The 16,360-nt window shown below is 46.1% G+C and overlaps 1 protein-coding gene across 1 annotated transcript in view; it reads left to right on the top strand.

The window, feature by feature from the left end:
• LOC149436190 (uncharacterized) overlaps window positions 1-15,377 on the top strand; it is a gene marked incomplete at its 3' end in the record, with an annotated part of 64,967 nt that extends 49,590 nt beyond the window's left edge. Inside the window, exons 4-5 of the mRNA XM_089661904.1 lie at window positions 814-6,140; window positions 15,230-15,377. Coding sequence (XP_089518030.1) covers window positions 814-6,140; window positions 15,230-15,377 — 5,475 coding nt within the window. The remainder of the gene's footprint in view (window positions 1-813; window positions 6,141-15,229) is intronic.
• Window positions 15,378-16,360: the final 983 nt, after the last annotated feature.

Here is a 16,360-nt window from a genome sequence, read left to right as displayed (position 1 = left end):
TTGCCCTTCATCTCTTGCAGGATGCCTAGGGTCCCACATCCTGCAATGGGCCCCTGTATGTCAGTTGGTATCTCTTTGAATTGGGGGGTAAGAGGATATGTGCTAGGGGGTTATTTGGGAGGGGAGAGGGATTGTGCTTGGGGGTTGGGAATGTCCAACCCCAGATCCAACCCCCTCCATCTAGTCCTCTCCCCTCCCAAAGCACCCCCTAGCACATGTCCTCTAACTCCCTAAAATCACTCCTGGAAGCATGAAAAGTTATTGCCTGCCCATGGCACCCTCCCCCTTCCCCACCTGCCTGATCACCATGCTCCCTTGCTCTACATCTCTCCGATAGACCTCTCATTATAGACCTCATATCACCGCAAACACTGTAGAGTTGTGTCCTTCACCCCGGCTCCTCCTGCCGGCCTGTGTATATTTAACGTCAGAGTCGAGGAGGAGGCCTGCTGTACAGTGTAGTCCACTCTGAGGTAAGTGCTCATACAGGCAGCCAGAAGGTATAGAAATGCCTGCTACCATAGAGAGATGCAATTGTGGACAAGATGTGGGACCACAGGCACCCCAAAAAAGATGCGGGTTAGGTGTCCCAGCTTAGTAAAGCTAAGTGCTGGATTTAGCCCAGACTCACGGGACACTGGAATTTAAATCAAATCCCAGGATGGTCCCGGCGAGTCTGGGATGGTTGGGAGGTAACAAATTAATACCACTTTAAATTTTACTACAAAAAAATATTAATTGATTAATATGACTCATACGGAAACTATCTTAAAATCTTTCCTGTTTCCTTTCCTTTTTTTTTTTTTTACAAAGTTCACAGATGTAGAGGAGAAATTCAGCAAACTCTTGACCGATCATCACATTCTGGAAGATGGAATAATGCAAAACAAAAGTTTAGCTGAGAGGATCATTGCACTTCAACATAAATTGGTAGACGTATACGCTCTAAAAAAGGATTTACCTCTTCAGGCCTTCCATAATTTGGATCATGTGTTTTGCTATGAGAATCTGTCTCTAACAGAACATGTTAAGCTACTGAAAGCCCTGATAGAGGTCACCATGACCAATGCTACAATGAAAGACACTCCTATCTCATCTAAAAAAACAAGGATGGAAGACAAGATGGTATTTCTGCTCCAGGTAATGGAAAAGCTCTATCAAGACAGTAAGACCGCAGCTGGAAACATTGTCCTGAACATTATCCCAGAGTTTTCAGATGTTTGTAAGGAACAATTGACTCAGATCCTGTTCAATGGAATTTGGAATCCTGTCCAGGCCCTAACATTTTACATAGAAGCTTGCAAGACTGGAACTTCCCAGGAGAACATAGGAACAATTCTCCATCAAGTAAAGACCTTCCAGCTTGGACTCAATACTCCAGTTGATGTTCTGCAAATAAAGGACCCCTTGCCATTTCTAAACACAGAAATTATGAAGGAAACTGATAAAGATGTGAAGACACTCATACAAGAAATGAGACAGCTGAGCCATCCAGAAAATGTTCTATATTTTCTTGAAAATGTCTTAGAGCAACTGATGCCTGATCTTCCCCATTATGCACAGAAGGATCTTGATGCTAAGGTAAAAAAAGAAGGGATCCAAATGATAAGGGATTTTGATTTGACCAACCCAAGTGTGGAAGTTATGGTGCAAATCTTGATTACTTTATCAGTAGCAGTTAAAGAGATCACAAGTGTTATTTCTGAGGACCAAACTGTGGAGGGATATTTTCCCCGAGCCACTCAGTTTGCTTCTGTCCTAAGTCTGCTCCTTTCAAATTCTCATGATGGCGAAGGTTGTCTGTTGGAAATTGGTACTGGAGAGGGAAAATCCTGTATTGTGGCGTTGTTTGCCTTGATACAGGCAATAAGAGGAAAAACAGTAGATATTATCACCAGTTCTCCAGTCTTGGCCCGTCGAGATGCAGAAGAATGGAGCAAACTTTATGAAAAATTTGATATAACCTGCAGTGTTATTCCTCCAGTCCAGTTAGATGTATCTGCTGATTCCAAAGACCCAACTTCAGTTATTTCTAAGGCCTATAATTCACACATTGTATATGGAACGGTTGAAGACTTTGCTGCTGACATTCTGAGACAGGAATTTGAAAGACAAAAGACCCGAAATGGACGCAAGTTTGATATTGCCATAATAGATGAGGTGGATTATATGACCTTGGACAATGGGGTGCAAATTACTTTTCTTTCCCATGATGCTACGGGGATGAGACACTTGGACCAGCTACTGACGGCAATTTGGGCAAAGCTTCATAAGTGTCAAAGAATCATGGCGGAATCGGGTGACGTGTACTGGACTCCAGGAGTACAATATTTTCACAAACTTGCAACAGATGCTGTTTTTGGACAGGAAACAACCGAGCATTTCAGTTCTATTCATATTCTAGAATTTGGGGTGCAGCTCGGTCTCCTCAGTGAAGAAGAACTACAGGAGGTTAAGGTGCAAACATCTTCTGAAAAAAGTGACCTACAACAAACAGAGCTAGAAAAGCTGATAGTAAAATTTGGACCACAGCAAGAGAAAGATCTACTGAAAGTCTTTGGCAAAGTTTTGAACGATTCTATCCAGTTTAGGTTTTATGAACTAAAAGATGACAAAGCTTCTTTTATTGAAACCAGCTGTGATTCCGGGGAGCCAATCAGTGTCCTCCTCCTCCCACAAGGACAAGCATGTCTGCTGATGACAATAAAACAGCTGGTGAATATCACAGTTGAAGAACTATCTCTGAAAATTAAATACTCTGATGACTCCAGACCAGAAGATATCACCAAAAATGAAAGTGTCATTCTAATCCCGAAACACCTGAAAGAGTACACCAAGAATCGACTTCCTGTCTTTGTGGAGAATGCCCTTCAGGCCATCATGATGGAAAAGGGTAGAGAATATACTATAGACAGCAGAGACAAATCAAATTCACCCGAGTATCACAGCATCATTCCGATTGACTTTAAATCCACAGGTGTGTTGGAGAAAAACAAGCGCTGGGGAGATGGTCTTCAGCAATTTCTGGAACTAAAACACCAACTAGCCTTATCTCAGATATCTTGTGTCACCAACTTTATGTCCAACTTCCATTTCTTTCAAAGATACCTTTCTGGTTCTGGAATTTATGGGGTATCAGGTACTCTTGGGGATGAAGTTGATTTTCACTTCCTTAGGAAACATTATAAAACCTATTGCTACCCTATGCCTACTCATCATCACATTAAGAGGTTGGAGCTGCCAGTTCTTCAAGTGGTTGGAGGTCAGGAGGCCTGGATTAAGGAAATCTGTATGTTGGTGAAGAAACAAACAAGTCCAAAATGTGGGACCGAAGGACAATGTGTCTTGGTGGTTTGTGAGGATGTGAAAACTGCAGAACTACTTCAACGTCAGTTGATAAACCTTAGAGCAATATCCAATCCAGGAAAAATCACTATGTACACCAGAAGTGACCTACATAATGTAGAAACAAGAACATTTCAGTCAGGTGAAGTCATTTTGGCAACAAACCTTGGTGGTCGAGGAACAGATGTCAAAGTGACAGAAGAAGTGAACAAAAGTGGAGGATTAAGTGTCATTCTCACTCATTTTCCCAGCAACAGACGAGTAGAAAAGCAAATATTTGGACGTACATCCCGAAAGGGAAATCCAGGAATGGTGCAGATGGTGTTAAATCAGAATGATCTGGCTGCTTCATATCAGGGACAAACTGTGGAGGAAATGAGGAAACTGAGGGAAAATTATGAAAAAAAACGTATTGCAGACATGGAAAATGATGAGCTTGTGGAAGTCAACATGCGCCATGAGCTCTTTGCTCTATTTTGTCGACACTTGGAGAAGTTTGACCGTTATTATTCAGAAGAGGAGAAACAGGAATTTAGGAGTCAAAAAAGCATGGAAGTAACCATAAAAATGGATTACCATCCTGCCCTAAACTCCTTAAAGGAGACCTGGGCTTTATGGCTCACCACTCATGAAGACGACATCAGTGACCACAAGGGCTTAGAGCCATTAAAAGATGATCTTAGCTTAATTCTGGAGGCCAAGTCTAATAACCTTCTACAAGGAAGAAGTGAAAATTTTTATGACTATGTTAAGGCCGCTGTGGATCGGACATGCTTACACATCAATGACAAGAAAAAGGACTATGGTGCCTTATCTTGTTGGGAAAAAATGGAAAAAGCTGACAGTATGTACCGGGCAATCTCCCTTTACAATCGTGCCTTCATCACTATTAACATGGCCAAGAAAGACTATAAACAAACTGCTATTACTTTACTGAGAGAAGCCAAAGCAGCTCTCGAAATTTATGACTCTGAAATCTGCAACAGTATTGTCTTTGGAGACTTGGCGAAATGTTCAAGATTTGAACAACACAACCATGAAACAAATTTTGATTTGCAGAAACAAACAAAGATGCAATTGCTGAATTCCTGGAAAAATTACATTGAAAATACAGTAAAAAATTTAGAGGATTTGGAAAGCAGGAAAAAAGATGCAAAAACTGAGCTGACCAGTGTGTTCACACTCTCTGCAACTGAGAACAGCAGCAAAGTAGAGAAAGATGAGATGTACCTTCTCTATGATTATGGACTGTCATTTGTCTACGAGGTGAAACAAAAGCCAAAGTTCAGCTTTAATGCCCTCATTTGTTTTTTTCTTGGAGCAGCACAAGTTCTAGCTGGGATATTGGTTTGTGGATTAACATGCGGAGTAGCAACTCAGTTTGGATTATGTCTTATCTCTGAAGGTGTTGGTGACATGTTGTCAGGCATAATAGGTATGATCACCGGTACTTTTAGTTGGGCAGAATGGGCGATATCAAAAGCCATAAGTATCGGACTGTCTATTGCAACAGCGGGGTTCACAATCATTCAGAAAACTGGTAAAGCAATGTCCAACATCACCAAAGATCTTCTGAATGGGACACGGACATTCAGCTCACTGGCTAATGACGTCATTAACTCTGGAAAGATAGTTTTTTCATCAGCCATTTCTGGTCTGAAATCAATATCCTCTTCAGCAATGAAGGAAGCAGTCATTAAATCCTTCAAAGGACTTGCCACCAACTCAGCTGCAAAGACAGAAATGCTCAAGGGTGCAAAACATGTTGGCAAGGCACTGATCAAACGAAGTGTATTAAAAGCATTGCCCTTTGTTATTGACACAGCTGTAAAAGAAGAACTTAAAAACATTTTTGAGAAATGCTTTTCAGAAAAAATACACACCACTGTGAAGAACAATAACAAGTTGGAGGAGTGCCTCATCGACTTCATTGTAAATAAAACTGTTCCAGAGGCTGCCAAGGGGCAATCTATAGATTTTGAGATTCCCTCACGAAAGCAAGACTCAGTTGAACATTCATTGAGGATGCTGGTTCAGTTAGCTGTGGAAAACATCTTCAGTCATAATCAGACTTACAGTAAGGTTCTACCACACCTAAATTACATATCTGACTTTATTATCCAAATAGCAGAAACACAGGATTCCTCATCAAGTGTGAAAAATGTTAAGCTTTGTGTATGCATTACAAAATCAGGACGTGAAATTTCAGATCTTGTAAAACCTCTTCCTATTGTGCCAATAATCAATGAAAAGTTAATACCTAATATTGTCTCTGATATATCTGAAGGCTCCCCCAGTGTGAATGATGCACGTAGAGAGTTCATAGAGGTTCTCAAATTGAAAGAAGAAATGCTGAATATAGCAGCAGAAGATGTATCCAGAAGGGTTATTGGCCTACTGGTCGACAAAGTTTTTTCCCTCCTGAAAACTACATGGGAAATTCCTAATGTAAGAAAAAATGTAACAGAAATGACAGACAAAGCAAAAGAGCTGCATAACAAGACACCAAAGACATACTTTTGTAATAACCAAAAAATGAATGTGGAGCAAAATCACAGGGATGGAGGGCAAGACACCCAAATCAAGCCAGAGGAAGCCGAGTCACACATAACCAATATACTGATGGACAAACACCGAAATCCTGACCTGGAACTCAATGTCCTAACTAAGAGTGACCTAATTGATGGCCGAGGAGTCACAATTATATCTTTAAAGAAGGACGGCACAACAGTGTCCAAAGAATATTACCCTGGAAAGAACTCATCGTCTGAGACCATTGAGCTTCACATGAAGAGGTGAGGAACATGTTTTAGTTACTTTATTAAACTGAACCTGTGCCAAGATTATAATAATGAAGATGACCTAAGGAATGCCGAGCAGGCACTAAGCAATGCCCACACGCATTAGCACCCAGGTTAATTAGGCAAGTCTAGCTGAAACCATTTGCCAATTTCAAAATGTGACAGTTCCCCCTTTCCCCAGAAGCTATACATAGTCCCAGGAAAGGTACAAAGTTTTATTACAATTGCCTTTTGGGACATGGCAAGATTGGGAGCCTTTGGCCTGGGGGGGGCAGACTTTACCAACTGGCCTTTCCACTGTAGGAAGTCTTTCTGTTGGCTAAATAAAGTGCGCCATGTGACGTGTGCATTGGTGCTGCATTGCTGGGTGTCCCTATGCTTTATTAGGACAAAACTTTTCACAGTTTCCAGCAGCAGCTTTCTCTTTGGTTCTCGGCTTTGGTGCTAGAAGTCTTCCCTTTTCCAGATATTGTGAACTCAGGGCTGACCAGGAAGCAGGTAGCCATGTAATGCCTAGAAGGTGTCACTGAACTTGGGTCCTGTTATGAACAATGGCTAAATGATGATGAATTATCTCCACTCAGGGCCACCGGCCCAACATATTTTATAAGCACTGTCCCAGGAGCAAACACCTGCCTACTTCCCAGTGGAGGTCTAGCTGTGGATGTCTGGTCCACCAAGGGAAGAATCTGGCTGACAACATCACAACTCATGTGTAACAATGCATCCTAACGGCTTACACTGCACTTTTACAAACCACCTTATGGAGAATTCTCAGATGCCTAAATTTCCATATACTTCCATCCAGTTCTGGTTGTATTGTGCAGTGTTGTGCTTCTCATGGCACATGTAATGTGATAGGTTGGATCGACTTTATTATTCGAGTCCCAAATTAATTTTAAACCTAAATTCCAGGCAAATAGAAATTTCAACTGAATACAACTCTGGACGTATGTGTGTGTATATATCTCAACACACCGCCATTAATGTCTAAACCGCTGGCAACAAAAGTGAGTCCACCCCTAAGTGACAAGGTCCAAATTGTGCCCAATTATCCATTTTCCCTCCCCCGTGTCATGTGACTTGTTAGTCTTACAAGGTTTCAGGTGTGAATGGGGAGCGGGTGTGTTATATTTGGTGTTATCGCTCTCACTCTCTCATACTGGTCACTGGAAGTTCAACATGGCACCTCATGGCAAAGAACTCTCTGAGGATATGAAAAAAAGAATTGTTGCTCTACATAAAGATGGCCTAGGCTATAAGAAGATTGCCAAGACCCTGAAACTGAGCTGCAGCACGGTGGCCAAGACCATACAGCGGTTTAACAGGCCTCGCCATGAGTCGACCAAAGAAGTTGAGTGCACATTCTCAGCGTCATATCCAGAGGTTGTCTTTGGGAAATAGACGTATGAGTGCTGCCAGCATTGCTGCAGAGGGTGAAGGGGTGGGGGGTCAGCCTGTCAGTGTTCAGACCATACGCTGCTCACTGCATCAAATTGGTCTGCATGGCTGTCACCCCAGAAGGAAGCCTCTTCTAAAGATGATGCACAAGAAAACCTGCAAACAGTTTGCTGAAGACAAGCAGACTAAGGACATGGATTACTGGAACCACGTCCTGTGGTCTGACCAAGATACAATTATTTGCTGCAGATGGTGTCAAGCGTGTGTGCCGGCATCCAGGTGAGGAGTACAAAGACATGTATGTCTTGCCTACAGTCAAGCATGGCGGTGGAAGTGTCATGGTCTGGGGCTGCATGAGTACTGCTGGCATTTAGGAGCTACAGTTCATTGAGGGAACCATGAATTCCAACATGTACTGTGACATACTGAAGCAGAGCATGATCCCCTCCCTTTGGTGGCTGGGCCGCAGGGCAGTATTCCAACATAACGACCCCAAACACAACTCCAAGAGGACCACCGCCTTGCTAAAGAAGCTGAGGGTCAAGGTGATGGACTGGCCAAGCATGTCTCCAGACCTAAACCCTATTGAGCATCTGTGGGGCATCCTCAAACGGAAGATGGAGGAGCGCAAGGTCTCTAACATCCACCAGCTCTGTGATGTCCTCATGGAGGAGTGGAAGAGGACTCCAGTGGCAACCTGTGAAGCTCTGGTGAACTCCATGCCCAAGAGGGTTAAGGCAGTGCTGGAAAATAATGGCGGTCATACAAAATATTGACACTTTGGGCCCAATTTGGACCTTGTCACTTAGGGGTGGACTCACTTTTGTTGCCAGCGGTATAGACATTAATGGCGGTGTGTTGAGTTATTTTGAGGGGACAGCAAATTTCCATGTTATACAAGCTGTACACTGACTACGTCATATTGTAGCAAAGTGTCATTTCTTCAGTGTTGTCACATGGAAAGAGAGAATCAAATATTTACACAAATGTGAGGGGGGGACTCACTTCTGGGAGATACTGTGTGTATATATTATTTTTTTTAAATTATATTTTTTTAATACATACACACAGGACAGTGTCACCAGAGCAGAGGACGGTATCAGTAGAACAGTGTATATGTCAGTGAGGCAGAGGTTGTTGTCAGTAGGAGAGTGAATGGTGTCAATCAGTATAGCAGAGTAAAGAATCAGTAGAGCAGTGGACGGTGTCAGTAGAGCAGTGGACGGAATCAGTAGAGCAGTGGACGGAATCAGTAGAGCAGTGGACGGAATCAGTAGAGCAGTGGACGGAATCAGTAGAGCAGTGGACGGAATCAGTAGAGCAGTGGACGGTGTCAGTAGAGCAGTGGACGGAATCAGTAGAGCAGTGGACGGAATCAGTAGAGCAGTGGACGGAGTCAGTAGAGCAGTGGACGGTGTCAGTAGAGCAGTGGACGGAATCAGTAGAGCAGTGGACGGTGTCAGTAGAGCAGTGGACGGAGTCAGTAGAGCAGTGGACGGTGTCAGTAGAGCAGTGGACGGTGTCAGTAGAGCAGTGGACGGTGTCAGTAGAGCAGTGGACGGTGTCAGTAGAGCAGTGGATGGAATCAGTAGAGCAGTGGATGGAGTCAATAGAGCAGTGGACGGTGTCAGTAGAGCAGTGGATGGTGTCAGTAAGACAGTGAAGGCAGTTTTTAATTTTTATCACTTTAGTTTTTAAATTTTGTTTTACAATTGTATTTTTATTTACAGAATATATTTTATTTTTTTACAATTGTAACGTAGGAGCCCGGGGGGGAGGGGGAGGGGGGGCTTTGGTATCTCGCTTTTGAGACAGAGCTGGAATTGAGAACAGAGATTCCCCAGTCCATGTCTCTGCAGCCTCAACTGCACTGGACAGTGAATGAATGGGAAGTGCTCAGCGCTGAGTGACTTCCTGTTCATTCACAAACTGAATCATAGTACACACAGGTTACTATGCTTCAGTTATGAATGAACACAGTGAGTGACTGGTCCTGGGGGGAGGGAATCAGCAGCAGAGGACGACTGCGCTGCATGGGGTGATTTGGGTGTGCCCAGGTATATCCAGTACACCCTGTGCGCATGCCTATGATTTTATCATTGTTTTTTTAAATGCAAGAAGAGTAAGAAGAGAAGAAGAGTAACTGAATTTGATCTGGTATCAGTCTCCTGCAGTCCCCATACAGCAGAGCTCAGACTTGGGGAGGGAGAAACAGCACAAGGAGCCAATCAGTTATGCTGTATTCCTCCTATCCCTCTTGTATTGAACTGTATTGTTGCTGTATTGTCTCCCATTATATTGTAAAGTGCTGAGTAAACTGTTGGCGCCATAAATCCTGTATAATAATGATAGTAATTCCGATTGTAGTGAAAATAAAAAAAAAACACAAAAATCAGCACAAGGGACATGACTATAATATTGCATTGTATCCCTTGTGCTACTGGCTCCTGGTGTCCTTCAGATCCTCCTCCATCCATGCCCCCCAGTCACCACTGCTGAAATCTAACAGTGCAGTGGGGTTATTAGAACTGAGGGAGCCGTCATGGGCACCTATCTGCTCCATTCATTGAAGCCAGGCACTCCTGAGTACACATGGCTGCTTCCTCATTTCAATTAGCTCTGCTGTACCAGAATATTATGGCAGCGGAGGTGGGGGGGCATCAATGGAGGAGGGTTTCAAGGAACCCAGGACACCAATGGTGGGGCACTATTCCTCCCACTGATACCAATGTTGGGGCACTATTCCTCCCACTGAAACCAATGATGGGGCAATATTCCTCTCACTGACATCAATTATGGGGGCACTATTCCTCCCACTGACACCAATGATGGGGCACTATTCCTCCCACTGAAACCAATGATGGGGCACTATTCCTCCCACTCACACCAATGATGGGGCACTATTCCTCCCACTGATACCAATGATGGGGCTCTATTCCTCCCACTGACACCAATGATGGGGCACTATTCCTCCCACTGATACCAACGATGGGGCACTATTCCTCCCACTTTTACCAATGATGGGGCACTATTCCTCCCACTGATACCAACGATGGGGCACTATTCCTCCCACTGATACCAATGATGGGGCACTATTCCTCCCACTTTTACCAATGATGGGGCACTATTCCTCCTCCACTGACACCAATGATGGGGCACTATTCCTCCTCCACTGATACCAATGATGGAGCACTATTCCTCCCACTGATACCAATGATGGGGCACTATTCCTCCTCCACTGATACCAATGATGGAGCACTATTCCTCCTACTGACACCAATGATGGGCACTATTCCTCCTCCACTGATACCAATGATGGAGCACTATTCCTCCCACTGATACCAATGATGGGGCACTATTCCTCCTCCACTGATACCAATGATGGAGCACTATTCCTCCTACTGACACCAATGATGGGCACTATTCCTCCCACTGATACCAATGATGGGGCACTATTCCTCCCACTGATACCAATGATGGGGCACTATTCCTCCCACTGACACCAATGATGGGCACTATTCCTCCCACTGATACCAATGATGGGGCACTATTCCTCCCACTGACACCAATGATGGGGCACTATTCCTCCCACTGATACCAATGATGGGACACTATTCCTCCCACTGACACCAATGATGGGGCACTATTCCTCCCACTGATACCAATGATGGGGCACTATTCCTCCTCCACTGATACCAATGATGGAGCACTATTCCTCCTCCACTGATACCAATGATGGGGTACTATTCCTCCCACTGATACCAATGATGGGGCACTATTCCTCCCACTGATACCAATGATGGGGCACTATTCCTCCCACTGACACCAATGATGGGGCACTATTCCTCCCACTGATACCAATGATGGGGCACTATTCCTCCTCCACTGATACCAATGATGGGGCACTATTCCTCCCACTGATACCAATGATGGGGCACTATTCCTCCCACTGACACCAATGATGGGGCACTATTCCTCCCACTGACACCAATGATGGGGCACTATTCCTCCCACTTTTACCAATGATGTGGCACTATTCCTCCTCCATTGATACCAATGATGGGGCCACTATTCCTCCCACTGATACCAATGATGGGGCACTATTCCTCCCACTGACACCAATGATGGGGCACTATTCCTCCAACTGATACCAATGATGGGGCACTATTCCTCCCACTGACACCAATGATGGGGTGCTATTCCTCTCACTGATACCAATGATGGAGCACTATTCCTCCCACTGACACCAATGATGGGGCACTATTCCTCCCACTGACACCAATGATGGGGCACTATTCCTCCCACTGACACCAATGATGGGGCACTATTCCTCCCACTGACACCAATGATGGGCACTATTCCTCCCACTGATGCCAATGATTATTACACAGTATTTATATAGCGCCAACAGTTTGCTCAGTGCTGTACATTACAATTGGAGACAATACATGGGACAGTACAGTAAAAATACAATAAAATACACGAGGGGTTCGAGGGCCCTGCTCCTTGGAGCTTACAATCCAGGAGGGAGGGGATAGTGGTACAGCAGGAAATAGCTGTGGGGGATGAAGTGGTGGGGAGAGCGGAGGAGATCAGCAGTTAGGTGAGGGCGGGTTTTCAGGAAGAGATGGGTTTTCAGGGTGTGCCTAAAGATGAAGAGGGAAGGTGACAGTCTGATGCATTGGGGTAGTGAGTTCCAGAGGATGGGGGAAGCCCTGGAGAAGTCCTGGAGACAGGCATGGGAGGAGGAGACCAGTGAACTAGAGAGTAGGAGGCCTTATGTGGAGCGGAGAGTGCATTTTGGGTGGTAAATGGATATCAGGTCGGTGATGTAGTTCGGGGCAGTGCTATGAACAGCTTTGTACGTCAGTGTTAGTATTTTGAATTTGATCCGTTGGGCAATCGGAAGCCAGTGGAGGGATTGGCAGAGGGGGGGGGGTCGCAGAAACAGAGCGGTTGGTAAGGTGGATGAGTCTGGCCGCAGAATTCAGGATAGACTGAAGCGGGGATAGCCTGTGTTGGGGTAGGCCGGCAGGGGGGGAGTTGCAGTAGTCAAGTCGTGATATGATAAGGGAGTGAATGAGTTGCTTTGTAGTTTCTTGGGTTAGGAACGTGCGGATTTTGGAGATGTTGAGGAGGTGGAGTCTGCATGAATTTGTCAGCAATTGGATCTGGGGCTGGAAAGACAGATTGGAGTCTAGGATGACACCAAGTTCTCTGGCTTGCGGGGTGGGGCTGATGTTGGCGTTGTTGATCATGATGGAGAGGTCGGGGGGGGCGCAGGCTGGGGGGAAAACCAGGAGTTCGGTTTTGGCAAGGTTTAATTTAAGGAAGTGGAGTGACATCCAGTCTGATAGGTCGTTCAGAAGGCTAGTGATTCGGGCGGAGACTGAAGGGGTAAGGCGAGGGGTAGAGAGAGAGATTTGTGTGTCGTCGGCATAGAGGTGATCGTTGAAGCCATGAGAGTGTATCAGTTGGCCAAGGGAGGAGGTGTAGATGGAGAAGAGAAGGGGCCCGAGGACAGAACTTTGGGGGACTCCAACAGAGAGGGGGAGTGAGGGGGAGGTGGCAGCTTTATAGGTAACACTGAAGGAGCGTTGTGATAGGTAGGACGAGAGCCAGGAGAGAGCGGAGTCTCTGCTGCCAAAAGAGTATAGTCTTTTGAGGAGGAAGGGGTGGTCGACCATGTCAAAAGCCGCAGAGAGGTTGAGGAGTAGGAGCACTGAGTAGTAGCCGTTGGTTTTGGCGGTTAGCAGGTCGTTGGTGAGTTTGAGGTGGGCAGTTTCGGTGGAGTGTAGGGGACAGAAGCCAGATTGTAGGGGATCAAGGAGGTGGTTGTCGGTGAGGTAGGAGCTTAGGCGATTATAGGCTAAGCGCTCAAGGAGCTTGGATGAAAATGGCAGCAGGGAGATCGGTCTAAGGTTGTTCAGGTCACTATTCCTCCCACTGAAACCAATGATGGGGCACTATTCCTCCCACTGACACCAATGATGGGGCACTATTCCTCCCACTGATATCAATGATGGGGCACCATTCCTCCCACTGACACCAATGATGGGGCACCATTCCTCCCACTGACACCAATGATGGGGCACTATTCCTCCCACTTTTACCAATGATGGGGCACTATTCCTCCCACTGACACCAATGATGGGGCACTCTTCCTCCCACTGATACCAATGATGGGGCACTATTCCTCCCACTGATACCAATGATGGGGCACTATTCCTCCCACTGATACCAATGATGGGGCACTATTCCTCCCACTGACACCAATGATGGGGCACTATTCATCCCACTGATACCAATGATGGGGCACCATTCCTCCCACTGACACCAATGATGGGGCACTATTCCTCCCACTGACACCAATGATGGGGCACCATTCCTCCCACTGACACCAATGATGGGGCACCATTCCTCCCACTGATACCAATGATGGGGCACTATTCCTCCCACTGATACCAATGATGGGGCACTATTCCTCCCACTGACACCAATGATGGGGCACTATTCCTCCCACTGATACCAATGATGGGGCATTATTCCTCCCACTGATACTAATGATGGGGCACTATTCCTCCCACTGACACCAATGATGGGGCACTATTCCTCCCACTGATACCAATGATGGGGCACTATTCCTCCCACTGATACCAATGATGGGGCACTATTCCTCCCACTGACACCAATGATGAGGCCACTATTCCTCCCACTGATACCAATGATGGGGCACTATTCCTCCCACTGATACCAATGATGGGGCACTATTGCTCCCACTGATACCAATGATTGGGGCACTATTCCTCCCACTGACACCAATGATGGGACACTATTCCTCCCGCTGATACCAATACTGGGGCACTATTCCCCCCACTGACACCCATGATGGGGAACTATTCCTCCCACTGATACCAATGATGAGGCACTATTCCTCCCACTGACACCAATGACGGGGCACTCCCTCCCACTGACACCAATGACGGGGCACTATTCCTCCCAATGACACCAATGATGGGACACTATTCCTCCTACTGATCCCAATGATGAGTCATTACTCTTCCTCCTACTGACCACCAACTCTGAGGCCATCTGTATTGTCACTGATGCTGGGCCTGGGACATTTTCTACCCCAGCTGGCCACAATCCGCCCCCCCCTAAAGTCTGAAGGACAATAAACTGGCCCTTTGAAAAGTTTGGAGACCCCTGATTTAGACAATACAAGTCTGGAAGGCTACTGATTTAAATCTGGGAGAGAAGGAGCTACCTATGGAGTCACTACCAGGAGGAAGGGAGCTGAGGTGCTGAGTCATTTCTGGGAATCAGAGTATGCTGAGCTACACCGTTTCTGCTGGGGAGGGGCTAAGCTATTGAAAGAAATATTTAAACCATCTAAGTGCTTCTACTACAATCAGTGAGAGTGAACTGCACCATGGTGCCTGCAGCTACAGAGGTCAGTTAGAGCTTGTTGTAAAGCCCATTTGTTGCCTGTTAAGAATATGCAAATAATTGAATGCCCGGAGCCTGACTGCAGGTTCCCCTCAAGATGTTGGTCATAGAATGACGAGACAATATGGACACGTCTTTGTCCATTGTGTTACATAAATGTATATATACGTATTTATTATTGTTCTTGTCATGTGCCATGTCTTTTCACTCACACGCCTTCCTCTATTCTTCAGATCAAGCTCAGGGGAGCAAACGTTCCGTGCTGCCAGTTCAGATGGTCATGGAGCCAACAATCCGTGGAGCGGACTGTATGATGCCATATCACAAGCCTCCGGAGGGAAGATCAGAGGTGATGACATCCAAGCATCCATCCATAACCAGGTATGTGCCGTGGATCAAGGAGTGGTGCCGTGGATCAAGGAGTGGTACTGTGCATCAGGGAGTGGTGCCGCGGATCAAGGTGTGGTGCCGTGGATCAGGGAGTGGTGCTGTGGATCAGGGAGTGGTGCCGCGGAACAGGGAGTGGTGCCGCGGAACAGGGAGTGGTGCCGCGGAACAGGGAGTGGTGCCGCGGAACAGGGAGTGGTGCCGCGGAACAGGGAGTGGTGCCGCGGAACAGGGAGTGGTGCCGTTGATCAGGGAGTGGTGCCATGGATCAGGGAGTGGTGCCGCAGAACAGGGAGTGGTGCCGCGGAACAGGGAGTGGTGCCGTTGATCAGGGAGTGGTGCCGTTGATCAGGGAGTGGTGCCGCGGATCAGGGAGTGGTGTCGAGTTCTACAGAATTGATCTGCATGTCAGAATAGAAGTAAACTATGGTGATATTATCCACTTTCTGCCGCCTTCAGTACTTTTACTGCGAGAAGGCAGCAGCTGTTGCTGGTACGTCATGGTGCACCCCCTGGGGCGTGTAGCGGTGCGATCCTGTGACTGCTGTGTCTGGTGGACAATCATAGCGATCACATGATTACATGTAAGGAGAACAGTCATGAATGGCTGCATATCATGATGCCCTGGGCCAATCACAGCACCCTGTACCACACAATTAGCTGTAGCCAATCACAGATCACAATAGTAACCAGGCTGTCATAAATGAAAGCCATTCAGGGGATTTGTACCGTCCTGACATTTGGGGGGATTTGTACCGTCCTGACATTTGGGGGGGATTTGCACCGTCCTGACATTTGGGGGGGGATTTGCACCGTCCTGATATTTGGGGGATTTGTACAGTCCTGACATTTGGGGGGGATTTGTACCGTCCTGACATTTGGGGGGTATTTGTACCATCCTGACATTTAGGGGAGATTTGTACCGTCCTGACATTTGGGGGGATTTGTACCGTCCTGACAATTTAGGGCCTCAAGAA

This window comes from Staurois parvus, unplaced genomic scaffold (genome assembly GCF_062004578.1).
Source record: "Staurois parvus isolate SC_StPar_1 unplaced genomic scaffold, SC_StPar_1.0 ptg001402l, whole genome shotgun sequence".
In the NCBI taxonomy this organism is placed as follows: Eukaryota; Metazoa; Chordata; class Amphibia; order Anura; family Ranidae; genus Staurois; species Staurois parvus.
The sequence above is the reverse complement of the archived record's forward strand: the minus strand, read 5'-3'. Positions and strand labels throughout refer to the sequence as shown.